Source organism: Lolium perenne, chromosome 6 (genome assembly GCF_019359855.2).
Source record: "Lolium perenne isolate Kyuss_39 chromosome 6, Kyuss_2.0, whole genome shotgun sequence".
Classification (NCBI taxonomy): Eukaryota; Viridiplantae; Streptophyta; class Magnoliopsida; order Poales; family Poaceae; genus Lolium; species Lolium perenne.
Genome location: NC_067249.2, coordinates 116,733,961 through 116,759,730, shown reverse-complemented (window position 1 = coordinate 116,759,730; position 25,770 = coordinate 116,733,961). Strand labels below are relative to the sequence as shown.

Genomic DNA, 25,770 nt, shown 5'->3' with positions numbered 1-25,770 from the left:
AACTGCATCTATGCCTAAAAAGTCCACCTTCGGGTTATCATCCGAACCCCCTCCAGTATTAAGTTGCAAAGCAACAGACAATTGCATTAAGTATGGTGCGTAATGTAATCAACAACTACATCCTTAGACATAGCATCAATGTTTTATCCCTAGTGGCAACACAACACAACCTTAGAACTTTCTCACATCGTCCCGGTGTCAATGCGAGCATGAACCCACTATCGAGCATAAATACTCCCTCTTGGAGTTACAAGCATCTACTTGGCCGAGCATCTACTAGTAACGGAGAGCATGCAAGATCATAAACAACACATAGATATAACTTTGATAATCAACATAACAAGTATTCTCTATTCATCGGATCCCAACAAACGCAACATATAGAATTACAGATAGATGATCTTGATCATGTTAGGCAGCTCACAAGATCCGACAATGATAGCACAATGGGGAGAAGACAACCATCTAGCTACTGCTATGGACCCATAGTCCAGGGGTAGACTACTCACACATCACTCCGAAGGCGACCATGGCGGCGTAGAGTCCTCCGGGAGATGATTCCCCTCTCCGGCAGGGTGCGGAGGCGATCTCCGGATCCCCCGAGATGGGATCGGCGGCGGCGTCTGCGGAAGGTTTTCCGTATCGTGGCTCTCGGTACTGGGGGTTTCGCAACGGAGGCTTTAAATAGGCGGAAGGGCAGGTCAGGAGGCGGCACGAGGGCCCCACACCACAGGGCCGCGCGGCCAAGGGGGGGGCCGCGCCGCCCTAGGGTGTGGCCCCCTCGTGGCCCCACTTCGTCTCCTCTTCGGACTTCTGGAAGCTTCGTGGCAAAATAGGACCCTGGGCGTTGATTTCGTCCAATTCCGAGAATATTTCGTTACTAGGATTTCTGAAACCAAAAACAGCAGAAAACGACAAGAATCGGCACTTCGGCATCTTGTTAATAGGTTAGTTCCAGAAAATGCACGAATATGACATAAAGTGTGCATAAAACATGTAGATAACATCAATAATGTGGCATGGAACATAAGAAATTATCGATACGTCGGAGACGTATCACGGGCATCGAAAGATACGTGGAAGCAAGAGGAAAATGGCATCTTCGATCTACCATGTAATTGAACATGCCCAAGTAGTTGTATCTCTCCCCTCCCTCCTTGGATGAACTTGCGAGTTCATCGGATTCCTCCCCCTAGCATGATGCTAGGGCTTGTAATGTGTGAAAATCGTGGTGAACTATATATCGACCTGCCCTAACTTGCTCATGCATATGTGATGTTTAACCTGGTTCCTTCTTAAACATGGGCTATCATGTCTTCATATACGAGCGCATATAGGCCACAACCCACGTTCAACTTCAACTTGCTCACGTCTAATACACCGTGATGATTATGACTCCATTAATCCCGCCATTAGCTCCTTCCGCCGTCGCGATCCACCATCTCCCTGGACTGACATTTATGTTATCCCTAGAAGCCTGAGGGGAGTACGCCGAGTCGGTGGATGGTTGGGGGACCTCTGTCCAAAGATCACTTTTTTTCGCCTCCATTCGATTTGAACTTCTGTGTTTGTTGTGTAGGAACAAGTGGATGGCATGTTGGATAGGGTTGATGTGGACTTGAAGTTGGATGAGTCTGCCGCCAAGGTATTTTTTTTCTCTTAGATTTTCTTGGTTGTAGTGGAAAGGATCAGCTTGCACTAAACAGCAAATCAGTCCAATTTCGGATCGAAATTCATGTAGTAGTATTTTTGGTTTCTGAAGTTCTCCATAGATTCGGCAGTGAACCTGCTATTAGAATAAGTACTATACTAAACGTGAACTGACTTCTTTTTTGTGGTAATTTTGAGCTCAGTTGAGGATTAAGGTGGGCGTGACACATGTTTCTTCAGCTGGTTTGCTTTTCCTGGGTATTTTCGTGTGTACAATTTCGGTGCTCTGTACCATTTGTTTCGAGGGCTAGAATTTCACATGGTGGCAACACGTATAACTAGATGATTTCCTTCCTGGAACCTTAGAGAGATGATTTGGTGCCCGTAGCTAAGATGTAAAAGTGGTGGGTACGTGGGCGGTAGCCTTAATTTTTGTCAGATTTTAGAGCTGTGTGAAATGGTCAAAGCGGTGGTGGTCAGTTGGGTCTTATCTCTTCCATTTTCTCTCTCTCTCTCTCTCCATCCGCTGATGCATATTATTTCTCGCCCGAGCATTGTCAAACAAAATCGCCCTGATCTTCCCTGCCTGCGCTTCGTCCGTGATTTGGCGGACGAGCTCGGATGGCGTTTCAGCCTCCTCTCCCGGCTTCCCATCAGAGGCACCGGCGGACGCACGACACCGCTCCAGATCCTCTCCATCACGCTGTGTGGTGCCTACGGAGCCAGACATTGACGCGGCGCGCCATCAGCAAGCTGTGCGAAGGAGCTCTAGGTGTTCGTGCCGGCTTCACCTCCACCGGACTCCCCCTGCCCGAGCTCCTCCCCGGCCCGGTCTCTCTGGTAGGATTATCCAACCTCCCAATTTCTCACGCCCTTCGAGCCCTCTACGGCTCCATGACCCATCGCCTCCTAATCTTTTTCCTCTAGAAAAGAAGACATGGATGAGAAGCCGGAGATGAGGCTTGTGGCGGCCGGCTTCGAACGGAGGCGGGAGCGGCCCTCGCTGGGTCGAGAGGCGCTGCAGCGGCTGACGGTGTAAGGCGCCAAGCGGTGGAGCCAGGCATATGGGAGGCCTCACCAGCTCACTTCTTTGCCTCTCGGCTTTGCAGCACCGGCCGTCTTCACCGCTGGCTCTCCAGGACCAAACGACGCCACCACACGGAGCTTCCCCTCTGTCTCGCCTTGCCCTAGCGTCGTCCCCTTGCCGTCGAGTCCCAGCGAGGCTCGCCAAGCAAGGGTGATGGCGACAAGAAGACGCATCGCCTCAATTTCAGTCTTCTCCAATAAGGACGTGCCCGTCGCCGGCTTGGCCATTGCCAGAGGTTTGCTGGGAGGTGCGGATCCAAAATTTAGTTTGTGTAGTACTAAATTTTTCCCTTTCTATGCAGGTTGCGAGATGAATCTGGATGATTTCTTTTAATTTTGACTCAAAGGTGAGCAGATCCGAAATTTAGTTAGTAGCAACCGTCTTGGGTCTCTTCTACGCCCTATTTTCATGCCAGTTTCTACTCCATGAATTTGCTTTGCAGACCCGAAAAGTGCCTGGCTGGATAGGATGGACGCGGATTGTGCCATGCGTATGTAGTTCATCTGCAGAGCTGCAGCCGAGAAATGGCAGGTATGCAGACTCCTGTATCAAGAATGCATGTATGCAATATCTATTTTGTGATTCTTAGTTCAGTAGGTACCTAATAGTAATTCAGTCGTCAGAACCAGTTTAAGACTCTACATAAGCTATTCTGGTACCACATGTTACGGTGACAGCTCCATCAAAATTCAGCGTTTGCAGTAATGATTTTGTTTATCATCTCTGTACAAGTGTACAACACTGTAGAAGTTTATAATAATCAGTTTCAGATTGTTGCAATTTTTCTTCTTGCTGTTCCATATTCTTACAAGGGCAACTCATTTTTTTGCTCAACGGGCGCCTCCATTTAGTATTAAGTCACCAAATTGAAACAATCAAATATATAGGTACTGCATGTAAATATAGGTGCTTAGAAGAAGCATTTGTTATCTAGGTTGTCATATGAGAATATAGTTATCTACACGTAACTGAAAAGAAGTCATTCGACCTTCTCCGCATGCAAGATGAGCAATTGCCTCTGTGATTTACTAATTGAATATTTTTTTGAGTATAGTTCGAATTTCTTGAAATACTTTCCGCTGATGCCTTTGTAATGTGGAGCCTCATCAGGGTCTCGCCGGCCACTGTCGTCGCCCGCAGTTCCCGCAGCCAGGTTGGCCGTGATGGATACCGGCGAATCGACCACCGCCGCCTGATGGTGCACTCAATGTTGTTCCACTCCCACTGTAGGGGAGCAGGCGGCTGTGGCATCAGGACCATCCGGGTCCGGATCAATTCGTCGAGACACAGACCACTTCCACTGATCTCTTTAGAGTATATGATTGCTTCAGAAAGGTGCTATCTGCAATTAGATAACATATACATATCCAAAAGAAATTGTTGGTATAATATTGCTTGAGAAATAATCTCTTCCAGGCGTGGGAGCTGAAAGTTGCAAATGACCTTATAAGTCTGATTGTCTAAAACATCAAAATGATTAATTTGTAGATTGTACAGTTTGAAAATTCTACCTCTGAAGTGTAGAGGACGTTACCATCTGAAACATCAAAATGATTAATGTGTGAGTTTGGATTGCCATGCTATGCGCATGGGCACATGGCCACACACTAGAGAAGTGTGTTGTATTTCTTCCAATTTTTTGACAAGCTACTGTATATTCTTTCTGCATAAGATTTCAGAAGCGCATATATTTGACTTTTGAAGCACTTTCTCAAGATCATTGCGTCTAAAAAAGTAGTAATCTCTTACTATAGCTATTATCCAAGAATTGCATGTTTTTACTTTTTACTAGAACACAGCGTCGTCATGACCGGTTTATTTAACTGCCTAATGGAGTTCGGCTCTTACCCCATCTTTAGTTACATGTTTTAGTTTTTTTAATTACTGATCTTTATGTCTGTCATGTTCACCGTTTTCCAAATCGCTTCATTTCTTTGTTGTCAGGAAAGTTCTATGGTTGATGGGGAGCTTCAGTATCTTCGTGTGGCCATGGGCCATGAAAATGAATCTTTTGAGGATTTCGTCAAGTCACATGATGCATGCCAAGAGGACCTTATGTTTTTCCCGAAGAATAAAAGCTATGGTCTTGCCAGTGTTGCTGGAAATGCTGATAAGATTTCTGCTTTGCAACACGAGTTTGAAATTGTGAGGAAGAGAATGGATGCTGAAGCAAAGAAAGCATATAAGTTACATGACTAACTTCCATATCTGCACAAAACATGTCTAATGATCTGCATTCTGCTCACTTATGGATGCCAGCTCCACCTCTGAAAAAAAGGAAGGTCAAAGCATTGGCTACTACACCAAGAACCAGGCTTCAATACAATTCAAAGAGCTGCAGCACCATTGCTAATATAGTGAGTAGTGTTATCTACAACAGAGTATTACCATTCTCATTTTCAACAAAAAAAAATGGAAGTTTAACTTCAACATACTTCTTTTAGTTCTGAAATTTTGTGTTGCCAGTGTAAAGTTGTCAACAATAACTAAATAAAACTATCTACTGAAACTTTGGGTGCTATATATTCCAGAGATTATCTGTACTGCTACTGTAAAGTTTTGATTCTGAAATCCATATGCCCAAATATCTTAGCTAACCATTTTCCGTGCATACATTGCCTTTTCACTCAAATCATCATACCTAAACACTAATAATATATTGTATACAATGACCTTGCTCAACTTGAATGCAGGTTTGCTGACATATTGGTAAAGAAAGCATATGAAGAGTGGATCCATGATGTAGGATACGATCGTAAGACACTCCAGAGCTTCAAGCATAATCTGTCGCAACCAAAAGTGATAAAGCAGCAGCTTCAACAATTAACCATGCTTCACATGGTTCAATCAATGCACAGAAACAATTATTTGCGGGAAAAGCTAGCCAAACTTCCGCAGGTACTATAAAGGTAATAAGATCTAAACTAAGAATCCTGATGCATCTTGTGAATATTTCATGTTTGCACTATTGTTTCTATAAGGATATTAGTCTGATTTCAAGTGAGTTTCATATCTTCAAGTTTTCCATTGTCATTAGTTTTTTGCATGTCCAGTCAAGTCAGCTCAGCCTAAGGATCCAAGAGGAAGAATAAAACCATGAATCTGCCGACGTTAGTCTGCAGAAGACCATGTTTAGAGCTGCTGATCTACGTTCAGTCTCTAGAAACAAAGACTTCTATTATACTGTTGTATATATTAAGTGCCCACCAGGAAAAATAAATTACTTTATCGTGCTACTATGTTCTTTATCATACTCTGTTTCATAGGACTTCCGAGTTTAAGTGTCTGTACGTATAAGTAATTAAGGTGTACTGTTCTAGCCAATTTCTGCAGTTTTGTTTTTTTAATGGAGGTTATACCCCCAGCCTCTACATCAAAATGATGCACACAACTTTCTTTTATTAGGATTATTCACTGGAGCCTTACAAGGAAAATACAAAGATCAAATTGAAGCCACCTCACTAACGACAGATATCTCAACACCTACAAGCATGATGAAGGGGGTGACCCTGTCGGGGCCTCATGCCCGGACCTCAACCAACGCACATCATCGAAAATCCGGTGGCCTCACCAAAACACCCAACGGCGAGTCGGGAACACAAACCGGTCCAGCGAACTCACAACGCACGCCACTGCATACGCTCGATAAATCGCCGCCACCATCTTCCGCAGACCCATCTTGATGTAGCCCCGGTCACCGACGTCGCTACACCAAGACCATCAAGTGCAACCCCGCCTATTGTCGACGCTACACCATGGCCAAAGAGTCCCCCAAGTGGACCTTCAACCCTAAACCACGCTACACGCGACAAGGTGAACTCCTTCCTCTCGATACTCGACCTCGTCAATACCTTGAATGGAATGCTACCTCATATCGGTGTGCTACATATCATTAGGTACAAGAATCATCGAGGAACCGGAGAGGAGGAACACCCATGGTGCAAGGAAGCGAGGGAAGGGAAGAGGAGCCATTCATCATGGTGCAAGGAAGAAGGAAGAAGAAGAAGGAAAGAAGAGAAGAAGGAAGAGGGAGGAGGAGGCCCAGCCGGCCCAGAGTCCGGTCCGACCGGGCCCAGACCGACCTGCCCGGTTGGCGACGGTCGGCAAGCTCCACAACCGGACCGCCCGGTCCCAGGCCCGGTCCGACCGGCCCTGCATCGGATCCGACGGGAACTACCCACCAAACTGCCTAAGTTACCCACCTATGTACCTTTTCGCCATGTGTTGTCTTGTAGGCCTATATATAGACCCCAGACACCCCCCTTACCTCTTTAGACAAGATGATAGCTTAAACATGAAGATGAGCTTTGTCTCCCTAGGGTTTCATCCCCTTTGTATCAAGGCAACCCATGTTGGATGATTGGATTTGGTGTGTGAGATTCTAGTGTTACCCACTCTCTCTCTCACTCCTAGATTCATCTCCCTCACCAATCTCTCCGCTCGGAATTCTACCGCGTGTCTCTTCCGGGTTGATTCTATTGGCGTGGTCCATCGAGCCACGGGGTAAGTATCGATTGTATCGGGTTGGTGTGCGTGCGTGAGTTCATCGTGTTCTTCGTGTTCATCGTGTTCTTCGCGTTCTCCCTCTCTCCCTCCTTTGGATTTCGGGTCAACCGCAAGATCGGGCCACACACGGGGTCTTAGACCTCATCATATGGTATCAGCAGCCTTTGGTTTCCGCGGATTTGACCCCCCACCCATCCAATTTCGTTTCTAAAAATTTTCCCCAAAAAATCCCCAAAAATAGCCCTAAATTGCCTTTGGACGGATCTGCGATTTCGTTGCGTTTTGAGTGGTTTTGGTCCATGGATTTGGTGTTGGAGTGCTTGATCTACTACTTCCCCATCTTTTCCCCATCAATTTCGTCCAATTCCGCTCGAATTTGAGCAATTTTCGTCCGTGTTCATAGCTGTTCATCGTGGAGTTCTTCTCCAAATTGGTCAACCCACAGTGCCGCCCCACGCCCTCGCGCTGCCGCCGGCCCACCTCCGCCTGGCCCACCTCACTGCCGCGCGCACCATCCGCTCGTCGCTCACCACCGCTGCTCACGCGCCGGCCGCCCAGGCACGAGCGCTCGCCCGCACGCCTCCATACGCGCCCCTGGATCAACGCCACCCTCCAGCTCCCGCCCAGGCCCACTCCGCCGCTGCACCTGGCCCAACCGCCACCGCGCCTCAGCCAAGGCCCGCCCTGCACCTTGCCCATCTCCACGCGCAACCACCGCCTGGCCCAACCAGCTCCCGCCCGCGCCAGCTAAGCTCCCGCTGATCTCCACCGCGCGCACAAGACGCCAGGCCACGCCCGCTCGCCCCAGCCCACGAGCCGCCGCGCGCCTTGCTCCATCCACGCAGAGCCCCAGCCTGCTCCCCGCGCGCAAGCTGCCACGACCGCCAGCTGCTGCCGTGCGCCCGCCCGTGGCCCAGCTCCTCTCCACCTGCACGCCAGCCTCGCGCGCATCGCATCCGCGCCAGGACCACCTCGCCTCGCCCAGCGCAAAATCCGGTCAGACCGGATTTCTGACCGGGACGTCCGGTCTACAACCGGGGCCCAGACCGGTGCCATCCGGGCACAATCCAGGGGCCCATCCGGTTCCAGATCCGGTTCTGGACCGGGCCGGCCGGTTCCAGGTCCGGTTTGACCGGGTTCTGGACCGGGTTTGACACAGTTTCGCCCAAATCTGACTCCACTTTTTGCTCCAAATTTTGACAACTTTCCGGCGCCCGTTTGACCCCAAACTTTCACAGTTATCCCCTTTCATCTTGACTCTAATTTTGACACCGTTTCCGAAATTTTTCGACTCCAAAATTTTGACACCTTCGATCGCTCGTCGTGACCCAAATTTTCGGGCATTGACTTATTTTGCCCGGTTTCCGTTTTGGAGTGCAAGGATTGTCTTTCGAGTTTCCGCGTCTACATCAACACCGCGGCGACACCTTCGGCACCCCGGACTCCGGCGCAACTACGACACAATCGTCGCCATCCTCGCAAGTTGTGTGTTACGACACCGCCTAACTTTTCATCTAGGTATAACTTGCTCCCCACCGTGTAGCCCCTCTTCCTTTTGCGATCTATCCTACGAGCATTGCTTATCGAGTGTTGCGAGACATTGCACGTGGCCCCGATTGTGAGGTGTGTGTGTCGTGTGGAGTAAAGCTTCTAAGCAAAACTTGTGTGGCAAGATAGCAAAAGCGAGCTAACGCTAACATAGTGCGAGAAAAAGCCGCCAAAATACAAAAAGAGCACAAGTGTGCATAGTGCCATCATACATACCAAAGTGTACAAAGTGCCACCAAATACAAAAGAGGGAAAAGCTTTTAAGCAAAAGAGAGAAAAAGAGAAGAGAGGCCGCGTGTAAATCTTGTTGTCTCTTCGTTTGCAACCAAGCTTTGATCTCTTCTTGTGTTAGTGTGACACCGAGCACCCTTGATTAAGGGCTTCATACACTTTTCCGCTCATTCCTTGGTCGCACTAACCCCGTTCATCTCGTGTGTGTGTTCCATATCTTTTCCGTGTTTCTAGTGATCATCGCTTTGACATTTGATTTCGTTGGACTTCACCCACTCTTAACAACAAACTTGATTTCGGATTTCGTCTTTTGGCTTTCCACCACACTCACCTACCACCATATTTGCTAGCTTTTGCGTGTGTCTTTGTGTGAGTGCCCGATACAATTGTTCTAACTCTCGGTTTGTTGGATCACCCCAATCTTGTCATACCACGGTAAGATTGCGAGGTAGTGTTCTTCCACTAACATACACCATATAGATACCATCGTGCTAACATGGATAGCGAAGATGAAGATACGGAGGAGTACACGGAGCACTTCGAGGAGGATACCTCTTCAAGCACCGCGGATGTGGAGGAACATGTGGAGCTCGACACCGACTATGGCTCCGCGAGCATCACCGACATGACCGACATCGAGGAGCTCTACACCGACTATGGCTCCGCGAGCATCGCCGACATGGACGACATGGTGGAGTGCCACCTTGAGGACGACTTCGACGAGCTCTACATCGACAATGGCTCACCAAGCATGGACGACATGGTGGAGCGACGCCACGAGTACGACATCGACACCATGGCGGAACCTCACCTCGACTCCACCATGAGCAACGCCGGTGCTACCACGCACCCCTACTTGGCCAATGGAGCTACATATGAAGATAGAGGACCTCCACGATGGCACCATATGGATCATCAAGAGCGTCCCCATCATGAGCGTCATCGACACACTTCTCCGAGCTCCACAAGGCGCCAACATGAGAGTGCTTATGCACAAGATCATCGACATCAAGGACATCATATGGAGCTTCAAGAGCGTCCCCAACATGATCATCATCGACACGCTTCTCCAAGCTCCACAAGGCGCCGCAAGCAACATGCCACGTCGCATGAGCCATCATCTAGGCATGGCAAGGACCGTCATCGACTCACACCATCTCATGATAGTCGTCGACCACAACAACCTCATGGTCTTCATCGACGCACGTCACCACATGATCTTCGCCGCCACAAGCCACCTCATGATCGCCATCGACCAACATCCTCCAAGGATCATCGACGACACTCCTCAAGACATGGTGATGACGCACGAAGACGAGAGCCTCGACATGAAGGCGACAAACACCATGATAGGGTGTCTACCACTCCAAGGATGGCAAGTGCACATCGCGCATACCTTCCTCATGAGGCGACTTCCACCTCTTGTGCCACCACCACAATGGCCCCTACTTCGCCATATGCCTATGGACTCCGATGCTACAAGTGCAAGCAACAAGGCCACCCTCCACGGGAATGTCCCAATCTCCTATGTGAGGTGTGCAAGGCCAAGGGTCACGTGGCATGGCAATGCACAACGCCAAGCGCCAAGAAGCTATACTTCGACGAGCTCAATGCACAAGTTTCCGAGATGCCACCGCTTGAGGATGACTTGGGAGGCGAGGGAGTTGAGCATGGTGACCATGGGATTCTCCCTTCACCTATGGAGGCGCATGGAGTTGAGATGGTTGAGCATGGGAATTTCCCTTCAACCAAGGAGGCGCATGGAGATGAGAAAGTCGAGCCTACTCCCCTATGCTTCATTGATGAGTTGGTACCAATCCCATGTGAGGATGAGAGCCACTTAGCCCACTTGAGCGAGAGTGATAGTGAGTTGAGTGACTCCCACCCCATATGTGAGTTTGAGTGCTTCCGTTTGGAGGACATGAGTGACACACAAAGTGAGTTGAGAGAGGTAGATGATAGGTCCATGGAGGACATCGCATTTGCTAACACATTAACCTCTCCCTGGTTTGTGTCTTCTTATGTTGCACTAGGTTCCACGGAGGACGAGTTCACCCTCATGGAGACGATGTACATGGTGCATGAAGATGATGATATCTCACCATGCTTGCTCCAAGATGGACAAGTCGACCACATGGATCCTCCTACTTCCACCACACCTACTTCACATGAGTCGGCCTACAAAGGTAACAACATAGGTGTTGGTGATGCCATGATCCCACTAGTGGACATGATGACTCATGAAAGCATGCATGATCTTGATGACCCATTTGCTACGTCACATGCTACTTTCACTTTCCCATGTGATGCTTTGCTTGATAACATTGTTGATCATGTGGAATTGAGTGTTGGTGATACCATGACCATGCCATGCTATGAGAGCTTCAATTTTCCTACCATTGCTTGCAATATGTTACCTACTTGCTCTTTCACATGTATTGCTTGCAATGACAATGATGATATTAGCTTCCGCATGCTTTGCCCAAAATGTTTGCACTACTCCATGATCGTTGCATCCAAGATTGTGAACAATTCCCCTTTCTTATGCTTGGTATGCAAACATGCTTATTTCATTGTCCACGAGATGGCCCCCATAGCCTTCTCCATTTTTGATGATCATGAGTACCCACATACCACACATGCACCTTCATGCCATTTGCACTATCGCCATACATTTCATACTATCTTGCTTGACACTAATGGTGATGTGCACAAGTCTTGGAACATCATGATGGATGATGTGTTCCTTTACCATGCACACACGCTTTTTGTTCTATCTATTGTGTGTATAGGTACCCGAATGACAACTTCCACCGCTACGGAGCATGAGCTCACGATACGCGCAATTGAGAGCTACCCCAACAAGGACCTAACCCGCGGGAATCACACCAAAGGGTATGTTCCCACAAGCCTTCGCCCTCATGTGTTTCCGACTTGCCTTGTCGAGTTTCCGGTTTGGTCCAACTCCTCGTCGCCCCTTTTGCCTCTTTTGCAACATATCTTGACACCTCTTGTTGGCACAATGATTGTTGTATGTCTTGATGCTTTCATCATACACTTCGAGAATCTCAAGGACCATGTCATACATGTGAGAGACACCTTATGCATCTTGTGCCACATGTCACACAAAAAGTTGCTCTTCTTTGGATTTCACATTTCATCTATGGCAATTGCATTGGATTCTTTGACACTTGAGGATACCCATACTCGGCTCACGCCAACCATACCTCCCCAAGCTAGAAGTCTCCATAGCGTTGCCATTGCATATAACAATTTTGCCCCAAATTTTGCCACCAATACTTGCCTTTTGTTTGTTCCATTTGTTTGGGACAATGCTACACCACACATTTTTGACACCATACAACTTTTACATGCACAAATTTTTGCCCTCCCACATGTTGGATACACCCACACTCTTTTGGTTCCCATTTTTGCCAAATGCCCCTTGGAGCTTTCCCTTCGCAAGTGGTTTTTCTCCAAGTTCTTCTTCGACCGCGACTTTATCCCTCTACCACAACATGGGAGAGTCGTCATGGACTACACCGTCGGTGAGAAAGAACAAGAGTCGAGGACGACTCTTCCCCAAGGGGGGGGAGATGATGTAGCCCCGGTCACCGACGTCGCTACACCAAGACCATCAAGTGCAACCCCGCCTATTGTCGACGCTACACCATGGCCAAAGAGTCCCCCAAGTGGACCTTCAACCCTAAACCACGCTACACGCGACAAGGTGAACTCCTTCCTCTCGATACTCGACCTCGTCAATACCTTGAATGGAATGCTACCTCATATCGGTGTGCTACATATCATTAGGTACAAGAATCATCGAGGAACCGGAGAGGAGGAACACCCATGGTGCAAGGAAGCGAGGGAAGGGAAGAGGAGCCATTCATCATGGTGCAAGGAAGAAGGAAGAAGAAGAAGGAAAGAAGAGAAGAAGGAAGAGGGAGGAGGAGGCCCAGCCGGCCCAGAGTCCGGTCCGACCGGGCCCCAGACCGACCTGCCCGGTTGGCGACCGGTCGACCGGCTCCACAACCGACCGCCGGTCCCAGGAGCCCGATCGACCGCCCAGACCGGATCCGACGGGAACTACCCACCAAACTGCCTAAGTTACCCACCTATGTACCTTTTCGCCATGTGTTGTCTTGTAGGCCTATATATAGACCCCAGACACCCCCCTTACCTCTTTAGACAAGATGATAGCTTAAACATGAAGATGAGCTTTGTCTCCCTAGGGTTTCATCCCCTTTGTATCAAGGCAACCCATGTTGGATGATTGGATTTGGTGTGTGAGATTCTAGTGTTACCCACTCTCTCTCTCACTCCTAGATTCATCTCCCTCACCAATCTCTCCGCTCGGAATTCTACCGCGTGTCTCTTCCGGGTTGATTCTATTGGCGTGGTCCATCGAGCCACGGGGTAAGTATCGATTGTATCGGGTTGGTGTGCGTGCGTGAGTTCATCGTGTTCTTCGTGTTCATCGTGTTCTTCGCGTTCTCCCTCTCTCCCTCCTTTGGATTTCGGGTCAACCGCAAGATCGGGCCACACACGGGGTCTTAGACCTCATCACATCTTCACTCTGGATCTAGGCATTGACCTTGCTAGGCATGCCGTTGACGCCACCACGGCGCCAGACAGTGCCACCGCTCTGTGCGCATCCATCTTCACATGCCCGCCGCCGAGACCCTGCTGCACCACGCCGCCGAGACCTGCCGCCGCCGACGCGGTAGATGAAACACCGCTCCACCAGCAGACCCCTCCAGGCATCACGTGTTCCAAAACGATGCCCCCATCGGGTGAGAGACACCGAGAGTGCCGCTATCGTCCGACCCGTGAGACCCAGATCTAGGGTTTCTCTCGAAAAATGTCGCAGGAGGCGGAAGATACACAGCCACAACACCTTCAGCAAGGTAACGACGCTCGGGGATGCCGCCATCGTCGACTCCAACATGGTCGGAGTTCGGCTCTCACCGGCCGCTCATCTCGCAAACCCGCATAAGCCCAAGGGGCCGCCACAGGAGAGGAGGATGTCTCCACGCCATCCGCTGTCGATCTGCATGGAGAAGACCACTGCACCTGCCGCCGTGCTGCCGGAAAGCAGCAACACCGTGGCGCCAGCGATCGCGCCGCGCTCTAGCCCTAGGGCGCCCGGGCGAGGTGGCGAAGGAAATCCCCACCGCCGCCGCGTCGGCCAGGCTTTGCCCAGCCACGCCCTAGCGGCGGCGGGAGGATGAGGAGGAGGAGGGAAGGTGCTGGCGGCGGCTGTTTTTAGGGTCCCCCCCCCCCCCCGTCGCCCCGTGATTCTGCAGTTTTGTGTGTTTGGAAATTAAATTTTTGCTGCTTCCACTCTACCTACAACCACATATCTAAATTTACACAAGGGAACATTTTCGTTCACTGTGGATTATTTGACACTGTAATGACAATGACAGACACTCATATTAAAAGCATGTGCACTCCATCTCTGACATAAATTGTACAAACCACACCTATACATGCACTATGAGATTTTGTTACCAACTATGTTGAAGCATATTGTTTGAACAACAAAAACCTCACTACTTCTACCAATTAAAGAGCATTTTTAAAATTGTATAACACACTTGGCGCGGCGTGCCGCCGCGCCCATCCATTGCTAGTAACTTGTATAGTTGTACGTGGTTCTATTGTATCCTCTCTATATTTGTACATGTATTTGTACCCGGAAATGGTGAATGAAACCTGGGTGCGAGCACACCCATTTACGAAAAGTTTAAAAAAATGCTATTTAAAAGTTTCCAAAAAATTTAAAGTAAATTTTTGCACGTAGATATTATGTTGATACTTACTCGTGTGTGTTTTCACGGAAAAATACCATTGAGTGTGACCTATACAAAAATGATAAAATGCAAATTTCTATTCCTATGAATGTTCACTATTCTCATTTGGACATTTTGTTATTTTTATGCAGGCCACACATAATGGTATTTTTTCGTGAAAACTCACACGAGTAAGTATTAACATAATATGTACATGCAAAATTTTAACTCACATTTTTTTTGAAACTTTTAAATAGCATCTTTTTGAACTTTTTGTAAATGAGTGCGCGCACCCAGGTTCCATTCGTCCGGGTCGTATTTGTACCACCCTATCATAAAACTCTATCAGACACCTTGGATATAGAATAAGTAATTTTGCCCCCGGGTCGGTCAGCCGAGCCGAACTTCCACCTGATTCCATCGACCTGTTTGCGTGGCTCGCAGCCATAGGCGAACCTAGCATCCCTCCAGCCCGGGCGGCCGCCCAGTCTTCCGACCGACCGACAGGCTTATTTTTGTCCTTATTTTACATGTATTTGATACAAAATTAGCATACTAAGCCTATTTGTCCAGGCTTCAAAAAATTTCTGAGTCCGCTTATGCTCGCAGCACCCTACCAGCGTGTCGTAATTTTCTTATGTGTTTTTTTACTTTGACGTTCTGGGAGCTAGCCCACAACGCAACATTACCTGAACTTTTTCCTCCAATCTAGAGCGAGCGGATGAGCGGGTTGGAGATTGGAACTGAGGTGATGCGGCCGCGAGCGGGTTCGCGTCCGACGGACTCGAAGAGCAGGGCCGGGCGAGCAGGAGTGCGACCTGTGCGGCCGGCCCCAATTTTTTTTTACATCAAGCTGCACTGGCACTAGGATTGGTGGGAACTATCACAGAGGAGAGTACGGGCGGCCGCCTCGACTATCTCGGCACGGAGCAGGGTCCCGGGAGTTCCACCCTATACATCCACAACATGCCTAATTGTTGCTAGCGCATGTGGGTGTAGCTGGACGCGTCGGGGGTTGTAAAATTGGATCAAACAACAACCCACCATGCTAGTGTACACACCATTGTGACACACATAATATTTTGGATCATTCCCACCCCCGAGGTTCGCTTTTCACGGAAACCCTAAACCGTTGACCGCGCGGTCTACAAAATTTACTACATCCTAGCGGTTGTGCCGCGGTGGCATTGTGCCTTCGTATGAGCTTGGTTAGGTCATTGGGACATGTGGTGTCAAGGATGGATCCATAATATCTCAATATTCCATCCGGTTAGCCCTTCCCGGGAGTTCCACCCAATACGTCCAGAACATGCCTAAGTGTCGTTAGCGCATGTGCGTTTAGCCGGACACACCCGGGGTTTAATATTGGATCAAACCCCCACCATGCTAGTGTACACACCATGTGAAAAAAACACAATTTTTTAAGTCATTCTCACCCTCTGAGGCTCGCTTTTCAGGCAAACCCTAATCTGTTGACTGCGTTGTCTACAATATTGAGTACACCCTAGCGGTTGTGCCGCGGTGGCATTATGCCTTCGTTTGAGATTGGTTAGGTCATTAGGACATGTGGTGGCAAGGATGGATCCATATAATCTCAATATTCCCTCCGGTTAGCCCTTCCCGGGAGTTCCAACATATACGTCCACAACATGCCTAATTGTCGTCAGCGCATGTGCGTGTAGACGGACGCACCCGAGGGTGCAAACTTGGATCAAACAACATCCCACCATGCTAGTGTACACACCATTGTGACACATACAATTTTTTGGATCATTCCCACCCTCCGAGACTCGCTTTCCAGGAAAACCCTAAACCGTTGATCGCGCGGTCTACAACATTTACTACATCCAAGTGGCTGTGCCGCGGTGGCATTGTGCCTTCATTTGAGCTTGGTTATGTCATTGGGACATGTGGTGTCAATAGTGGCTCCATACTATCTCAATATTTCCTCTGGTTAGCCCTTCCCGGGAGTTCCACCGAATACATCAGAACGTGCCTAAGTGTCGTTAGCGCATGTGTGTGTAGCCGGATGTGGGGACCCCGGACTAGCTGTCCAAAATACCCTGTTATGTATACAGTTCACGATCCCATGATCAGTGTGCCGTGAACACATAACCGAACTGATATCAAATTACATCATCCATTACAAAACGGAATAAGAAAATTACAATAGGTCACATGACCCATCTTTACATAAAAGCCTCGAAGGGCCTAATCTAATCATCAGAGTAGCGGAATCACTTCAGCAGCGCAGAGCCCAAGTCATCTGCCTTAACCCTACAGGCAACTGACTGGGAAGACGTTCCTAGCTCGCATAGACGTCGTCAACTCCTTCTTCATCTGTCGAGTTCCTCCAAGTCTGGCCAAGTAAATAGCCAGGGACAAAGCCGTGAGTACATTGGAATTGTACTCGCAAACCATCAAGAAGGTGATAACAATTCTAACTCGAGAAGACAAGAGAGAAGAGCTAATTTCTCTTGTGGAAATAGCATGAAGAATAGAATGGTTTCTCTTGTGGATATAGCATGTGAAAGAGAATCAGTTTCTCTTGTGGATATAGCATGTGAAAGAGAATCAGTTTCTCTTGTGGATATAGCATCCCAACATCGCAGTTGAAGGGGACACTAAGAGGGTTATATGACATCTCTATATCTTTGTTAAAGAAGATACTTCAAAAGATATCCTATGACATCTCTATATCTTTGTTGAGGAAGATACTTCAAAAGAGTTCCACAACATAAAACACTAGGATGGGGTAACCCAGTTTATTTCCTTTCCGACCATCTCCATATGGTCAACCAAACCATTCTAGTACCCTTCCGGTACTCCGAACACAAGTTCCTTTTTCCTTTGGTAAACACTTTCTCAAACAAAACTCATCAGGCTAAGCAACAGCCATTTCAACCGTCCATGACCGCGGACACGGCTATTCGAATAGATTTGACTCTGCAGAGTTTGCACACTTTCCCCACAACTATCCGGATACCTATCGTGTGGGCATCATCCCCGCATAACAACATATGCCACGACGGATACCCGAACATAACCTTTCGCCCATTCGACTTAACACGAGGTCCTACCCTATGGAGTATATACCTCCCCGGCACCGTGGCAGCTCACCTCCTTTTGAGCGTGGCTCCACCGCCAAGCCAGGAGACCCATAGTGTCTTCCGGACGGGTCAGCCCCGAAGGCCTCCCGTTATACTATTGTCTCAACCTTGACAACCCGGACTCGGGGGTAACCGTACCCTTGTATAGTTGTGCGGTGCCTCATGCTAAGAAGAGCAAACGTCAAGTTAAGCTCCGTGCCCATGTTGGAGTAGCTATGGTTGCGCGGGTTAATTGTCACGGGTGAATACTTAGGCGCCAAAGTTTTCGAAAACAAGATTTTCCTTTCAACCATCTTTTCCAAGATCCTTTCCTTTCATAAACACACGCTCGGGTAAGTCCAACTCACCCAAGGTTTTCAAAAATTCTTTTCAACAAGGTATTTTTCCAAGGGGGTTCCCAACCTATAGTTTTATGAAGGAACTAAGAGTCACAATGACATGATGCTAGCCATCATACCACTAAGGGGATGATAATTGAGGTGTTAAGGGGAGCATACATACTTAGGATAAGCATGTATAGGGACAACATAAGTTGGAAGATCCAACAAGGTTCAAGATGTTAATCATCATACCGCTAAGAAGATGATAATATAGATGGTCAAGGGGGCATACATGCTCAGGGTATGCATGCATAAGATCAACAAGGGGTTCAACATACTCGAGAGTAAGTATGCAGAACATCAACAAGGGGTTCAAGAAGGGTGTCAAGAGGTCGACACACACAAGATAAGTGGGCATACCCATCACATTTAGAGGGTATACCAAGATCATGGTGTTGACAACCACCATTAACAACAAAGGGGTTTGTCGGCGAGGTGCCAAAGAGAGTAAACATGCTCACGGTAAGCATGCTCCGACAACAAAAGTAGAAATCACACAAGATAGATCGAGAGACAATAATAATAACAAAGTAACCACCATATGTGATTCAATATTCAGAGATCAAGAGATGGCTTGCCTTGGTTGGCTTATTTGTCCCCGGAATTCTTCAAATACTTCAAAATCCTCTCCTCCTTCAACTCCGAAAACGTTCGAATCTAGCGTCACAAAAATAAGGGAGCAATCAACATACAATCACCACATCATTTGAAAACATAATCAAAAATAATAAAACAAGTTTAAGTTGCAGAGTGTTTGTTTTGCAAATCCAAACATTTGAGTTGGTAAAACAAAATTGGTGGAAACAAAAAGGGTTTGACTATAAAAGAAATTTGGGCTCAATATTTCTATGTATAACACAAGATCATTAGCTAACACAAGATTTAGTTAAACAGAGGGTGAACACAATTTTATCTGAAATCTATCATTATAACAAGACTAACCAAATTGGTTTCATTGAAAAATATTAAACCTAGATTTTTAAAACCAGATTTGAATCTAAACTACACATAGAGCATAATTCAAATAGCATAAATCGTATAAAAATCATAAAAATATGAGACCAGTGGCATTGGAAAGGTAATGAAATTTTTGATCCAACGCAATTGGTTTCATCGGATTTGGGTGAGTAAATCTCAAGTTATTAGCAATTTGAGTTCCCTGGTTTTCTCCAAAATTTACAAGGTTTTCAAACTAAAAAAAATGGGCGGGAGACGTTCCTGGGCCGCAATGGAAAAGAAGAGTGGGTCGGCCCAGGAGAGAAGTCCAGGTGGCAGGAGGAATTAAAGAAAAAAAGGGTCAGAGGGGGGGCCCGTGGCGGGCCAGGCTGCATGGCCAGCGTGGCCAAGCGGCCCATGCATGCTCGCTCGGGTCCTCGTCTCCCTCGCGACGCACGCAGGCACGCGCGGCGGACAGGAAGAAACGGAGGCGGCCGGGGTCCTTACCAGCGAGGCACGGCGGTGGCTGGCGGTGGCTCGGTGGGCTGGTGGCGGCTTGGGGCGGACCAGGCGCGCGGTCTGCCTCTACTCCGACGTAGCAGCATCTCCACCCGGTGGCGTTCTCCTCGCAGATGTCCACGGCCATGGCGGCGGCGGCGAGCTCCGACGATCCTGGAGGGCAACGGAGGGTACGGTGAGGACCAAAAGGGGATGGGTATCACAGGAAAATAGAGAGGAAGAGACGGGAGCGTCGGGGGCGAGTGCCAGCTCCTCGCCACCCTTGCGGTGACCGCGGCAATGGCGTCTTCGGCGAGCAGCGAGGGGAAGGGGAGCGTTCCAGCGCTCCGCTGTGGCTTCGTGGAGAGGGAGGGGACTGGTGTGGTGGTGGAGGGAGCTGGGGCTCAGTTTATATAGGCGAGCGGGAGGCAGCAAGCGGGGGCGCCGTGGTGACCACGTCATGGCGTGGTGATCACGTCCTTGGCGAGCCTGGCGAGGCTGCTGTGCGGCAGGGTTGGCCTCAGGAGAAATTACCTCGGGGAGAGTGATGCCAGGACTGCATCATGGCGCAGCCTCGGGTGCTGGGGCGTTCCTTTTCTTCTTGACCAAGATGTGGTGATCACGCTTGTGCTGAGCACGGGCAGGCATGCATGGGGCATCGGGGGATGAGGGAAGGGTACCTGCGTGCTCCAGGAATCAAGGGAGAAGGGCTAGACAAGGCTAGGGCGCAGGGGTGCAGGTCTTGGGCCTTTGGGTCAAAGCCTATGCCATTAAGGGTATTGGGAAGGGAAAGGGGAGAAGCTAGGCTAGCTAGGGAGGCTCCAATGATGTCCTGGGGTGTGTGAGGGTCCTGTAGCTCATGATGGTACTGGTGCAAAAGAGAGAGGTGGGCTGCAGCAAAGATCCTACCAAGATTATGTCCCAACCGAGCTCAAGTGCCATTGATGGCATTGGGAAGGGGAAGAGATGATGGAGGGGTGATATTAATCAAGCTAGGGTTTAGCTAGGTTTGAAGGTTTGAGAGATAGGGGTGCAGGTTAGTGGTAGCTTATTGATGGGTCAAGATAGGAGAGAGAGATGGAGAGATATTCCCACTAAATCATCCATGCATGCTATGGCCGGCCACACTTCTAAGCCAAGTAAAAAGGTTGGGTGCAAGGTGATGCCAAAATGTCCATGCAGGTCTTACATGGTGTGGTGCTAGTGGTGGAGTGATGCTTAGTTGAATAGAGAGGGAGAGAGAATAAGGGAGTGCATGGAGTGATGGCATGGCATAGCCGGCCACCTCCCTAGTGGCATGCAAAGGTGGCTCACCACTTGATCACTAGGATAAGGTAGGTTAAATCAAAATAGATGGTGTGGTGAAGGCTAGAAAAATCTTAAGGAGAAAAATGATGGAAGTGGGAATTAATGCCATAGTTGATCAAATGAACAATTCACAAAGCTATGGAGATGATTGATGTTACATGGATCAGAGAGGTACAAATGATATTTCAAATGTTTCCATTTAACTTTGAGAGAATAGATTTGAAAGGTTTTGATAAAACTAGAAGTAGTTTTAAGGTGAAAATCAGTGAAGAACCTTAAATAGGAGTTTGGAAATTTTATTAAAAGAAGGTAAGAATAAATTCTGGAAATATAATCTCAAGGGTAGATGAGTTCTTCATAAAGAAACAATCATTTCCACACTTGGTTTGTGAAGATTAAAATTGGGAATAAAGAAAAACAAAGGTAAAAGAGGAAAAATGGGATCTAGTGGTGCAACATTGGGTAGGGCATAAGATGAAGTTAAATAAATGGGTTGCAAAGGTAGAATGAGACATGCAAGACGTGGAAGTTGTAGAGGGTGTTTCATAGATGAGATCCATGCATTGGGGTCACTAATAACAGTTGTGGGTGCTTAGATATCAACTGCCAAAGTTTGGACTTTCTAAGCCTGCCAGAAACAGATTTTTGACTTGGCCTTAAAACAGACAAGGATAAATGAGTATAAGAGGAATTAGGTTCAAATCAAGGACATGGTTGGGAAGTGCTCATGATAAGGTAGGTCTAGGACCAGGTGCATTGCCTTAGATGGCAAGAGGTAGCTTAATCCAGGGGCTCCAAAATGGGACCTGATAACAGTTTTAGGACTTAGCCAAATGTGTGAGGTCCTAGGGTTTTTGACTAGGATAAGAGAGAAGGGTGTATTAAGGGGGTAGATGATCCCAAGTCTTGAACTAAGGATGAGTTGAGCAAGATTATACCACAAAGAGGAATTTTGAGAAGGCACACCCATGTTGCCATAAGTAGAGGGGTTTGGTGAACTAAGAAAGAAAACAATTTTTCCTAAGCCTCACATGTGTTTTATTAGGTGAGTTGTTTTGTCTGACAACTAGAGGTGTTGTTCTTTGAGGTAGCTCAAGACAAAACTCAACAAGCAAAACAAGACAATACATCTACCAACAGATCAAAGCAATTCATCTTAACAAACAGATCAAGGTAATTCATCTAATTAGCTTAAAGAAAAAGTTTTTGTTCCCCCTAATTTTTGCAATAAGGACAATTAGTCAAGGTTGCAAAAGTTGGGGTGTTACAGATCTTCCACCCTTAAAATAATCTCGTCCCGAGATTAGTGAGCGCAGAACTAGTGGGGTTGTAAGGTTTAACGAAATTAGACTCCATCCTTCTGTCGGCGTGCCGTTGTTGAGAGGGTCGCAACTTCAGCTTCTCAGAGACATGATGGATTCTTGCCGATAGCGAGCTTCACGGAGAGGTTGACTACTCCAGGCCGGTCTTGGATCTGTAGCTTCTTCATGATCCTAGCTGTGGTTCAAGACTGTGGGAGAGTTAGTGCATCCAACGGTGTTTGAAAACTTTTTAGAGTTAGCTTAAATTTATTGGAAGACGAATTCTTCCACCCTTAAAATTGTTCATCGGGGAGGGGCGTTAAAACCGTAAGCTTCGGCCACGGGTCTTGTCGGCGCTTTCGAAGAAGTCATTGATCTCCCGTCTTGAGTTGAACATCCTCTGAGGGCGTTGTGTAGTCCACGGCTTCAAGAGGGGTTTGTGCAATCCCATGTTTCCAACGGTGTTTTAGAAAGGTTAAAACTTTAGGGTCAGCTCCAATTTTTAGTGGAAGACGAAGTCTTCCACCCTTAAGATTTTTCATCGGGCTTTTGGAAAAACTCAAAGCTTCTGCCTTGTGGTACTGTCGGGGGCTTTTGAATAAGTCATCGATCTTCCGCATTCAGTTGAAGAATCTTCGGGGGAAACATGCAGACCACAACTTCAAGAGGCACTCAAGGTGTTAACTAAACCGTTTGGGATGTGCGGTGAGTTAGTAAGTCGACAAAACGCCTGGTTGGTATCCATATGAAGCAGCAACTGAGGTCGTCGAAGACAATCTTGAGCTTGAGGGTCGGTGCTGACTTCTACTAGCTAAGAAGTTAGCGGGCAAACTACGCCTAAAGTCTTGAGTCTTGAAGTATCTTCAGGAGCTTCACTTGATGAGGAGCAGATGAACCATGTGACGCAGCTTGGCTTTGACGCTATTGTTTTCTCAGCTTGTTAGACGGTGTGTTAGAGGGTAGATTTCAAGAAGATATCCTCGAGGTTAGTGCGATTATGCTCCAAGGTTAGTCCAAATTAGTATGTCTTCTCGCAGAGGTGCAGTCACCTTTGAAGGTGCGGCTTCTGTTTTCTTGGCGTAGTAGAGATGCTCCAGCTGATCTTGAAGATAGTCAGCGTAGATAGGGGTCTGGGTTAGTTTCTCTGACGGTTGCGAAACAACTGTTAACGGGTTTAGAGTTAGTGTTTTCCGGTAACCTATCCAACTAACTAGTAGTCAGCAAAACATCGGCGAGGTAGATGAGGGTGAAAACATCTTTGGGAGGCTTCCTAAGTTGGTTTATCACACTAAGAGGGTTCTTCAGACCGAAGGACCAAGACAAACATACACAACAAACAGATAAAATCACTCAAGCAGCACACGAGGAAACTACAAGTAATCATCAAACCAAACAAGGCACTTTAAGTATCTAGGGATACCTAATACGTGGGGGTAGCTCAATCGAAGCGATTGAGTTTGTCCTATCCATCCTATATGTTTGGGGGTGGTCACATATGTTGATGTCTTTAACCGGTTGACATCGTCTTCAACAAGGATTCTCGAAGCAGTTGGTGGTGAAGCAGCCTGGTGTTGAGTCGTCGATGTTGAAGTGGAGGCGAAACTGCGTAGAACTTCTGGTCTCAACATCCCAGGGACGTGAGGTCTTCAGAGGAGTAGCTGTCGAGATACTCCCAAAGTCGACAACTTCTCGTAGCTGTCCTAAAAATTACTAGCCAAGAAACTGAGGACTTGATCCCAGACGACTGCAAAAAGGTGCAAGTCCACGGAGGAACAAGGTCAGATCTTTGACAGACTTTGGTGATAACCAAAGACATGTTCTTATTATTCTTTTATCTGCACACTAATTCGGCCTCCAATCTTCAATAGTTGTTGTTGGAGATACGTGAGACTTCATAAAAGGTTGATCCATCTTCGACTTCGAGTCTTCGGGTCTGAGTCGGGGACATCGTCCAATATGTAGGTTTGAATTGGGTGAGACAATAGAGTAAGAATTTTCAAACCTTTTTATAAGGCGGGGAGATAAGAATTTAGAAGCTTTGAATAAATAAGAGGAGTAGAAGCTATACTTCCGATTAAAGAAACAACTTGTTTCATAAATAGTTTTCCCAAGTAATTGTTTCCTAACTAACGTCCATGCTAACTAAGGTCTCCTACAGTCAGGATAGCTCTGATACCAGCTCTGTGGGGACCCCGGACTAGCTGTCCGAAATACCCTGTTATGTATACAGTTCACGATCCCATGATCAGTGTGCCGTGAACACATAACCGAACTGATATCAAATTACATCATCCATTACAAAATGGAATAAGAAAATTACAATAGGTCACATGACCCATCTTTACATAAAAGCCTCGAAGGGCCTAATCTAATCATCAGAGTAGCGGAATCACTTCAGCAGCGCAGAGCCCAAGTCATCTGCCTTAACCCTACAGGCAGCGATCGGGAAGACGTTCCTAGCTCGCATAGACGTCGTCAACTCCTTCTTCATCTGTCGAGTTCCTCCAAGTCTGGCCAAGTAAATAGCCAGGGACAAAGCCGTGAGTACATTGGAATTGTACTCGCAAACCATCAAGAAGGTGATAACAATTCTAACTCGAGAAGATAAGAGAGAAGAGCTAATTTCTCTTGTGGAAATAGCATGAAGAATAGAATGGTTTCTCTTGTGGATATAGCATGTGAAAGAGAATCAGTTTCTCTTGTGGATATAGCATGTGAAAGAGAATCAGTTTCTCTTGTGGATATAGCATCCCAACATCGCAGTTGAAGGGGACACTAAGAGGGTTATATGACATCTCTATATCTTTGTTAAAGAAGATACTTCAAAAGATATCCTATGACATCTCTATATCTTTGTTGAGGAAGATACTTCAAAAGAGTTCCACAACATAAAACACTAGGATGGGGTAACCCAATTTATTTCCTTTCCGACCATCTCCATATGGTCAACCAAACCATTCTAGTACCCTTCCGGTACTCCGAAAACAATTCCTTTTTCCTTTGGTAAACACTTTCTCAAACAAAACTCATCAGGCTAAGCAACAACCATTTCAACCGTCCATGACCGCGGACACGGCTATTCGAATAGATTTGACTCTGCAGAGTTTGCACACTTTCCCCACAACTATCCGGATACCTATCATGTGGGCATCATCCCCGCATAACAACATATGCCACGACGGATACCCGGACATAACCTTTCGCCCATTCGACTTAACACGAGGTCCTACCCTATGGAGTATATACCTCCCCGGCACCGTGGCAGCTCACCTCCTTTTGAGCGTGGCTCCACCGCCAAGCCAGGAGACCCATAGTGTCTTCCGGACGGGTCAGCCCCGAAGGCCTCCCGTTATACTATTGTCTCAACCTTGACAACCCGGACTCGGGGGTAACCGTACCCTTGTATAGTTGTGCGGT

General features: G+C 47.6%; 1 protein-coding gene across 2 annotated transcripts; it reads left to right on the top strand.

The window, feature by feature from the left end:
• Positions 1–2,147: 2,147 nt before the first annotated feature.
• On the top strand, positions 2,148–6,048 carry LOC127323150 (uncharacterized). Of its 2 annotated transcripts, none has more exons than XM_071822619.1 (8): positions 2,148–2,490; positions 2,578–2,972; positions 3,039–3,083; positions 3,180–3,268; positions 3,848–4,072; positions 4,682–5,094; positions 5,431–5,646; positions 5,791–6,048. In XM_071822619.1, the coding sequence occupies exons 3-6, from the start codon at positions 3,057–3,059 to the stop codon at positions 4,884–4,886; spliced, it is 546 nt and encodes a 181-aa protein (XP_071678720.1). In that variant the 5' UTR covers positions 2,148–2,490; positions 2,578–2,972; positions 3,039–3,056; the 3' UTR covers positions 4,887–5,094; positions 5,431–5,646; positions 5,791–6,048. The 2 variants fall into 2 exon arrangements, with proteins under 2 accessions (XP_071678720.1, XP_071678719.1); XM_071822618.1 differs by having other exon boundaries at positions 2,149–2,490; positions 2,578–2,685; positions 2,760–3,083.
• Positions 6,049–25,770: the final 19,722 nt, after the last annotated feature.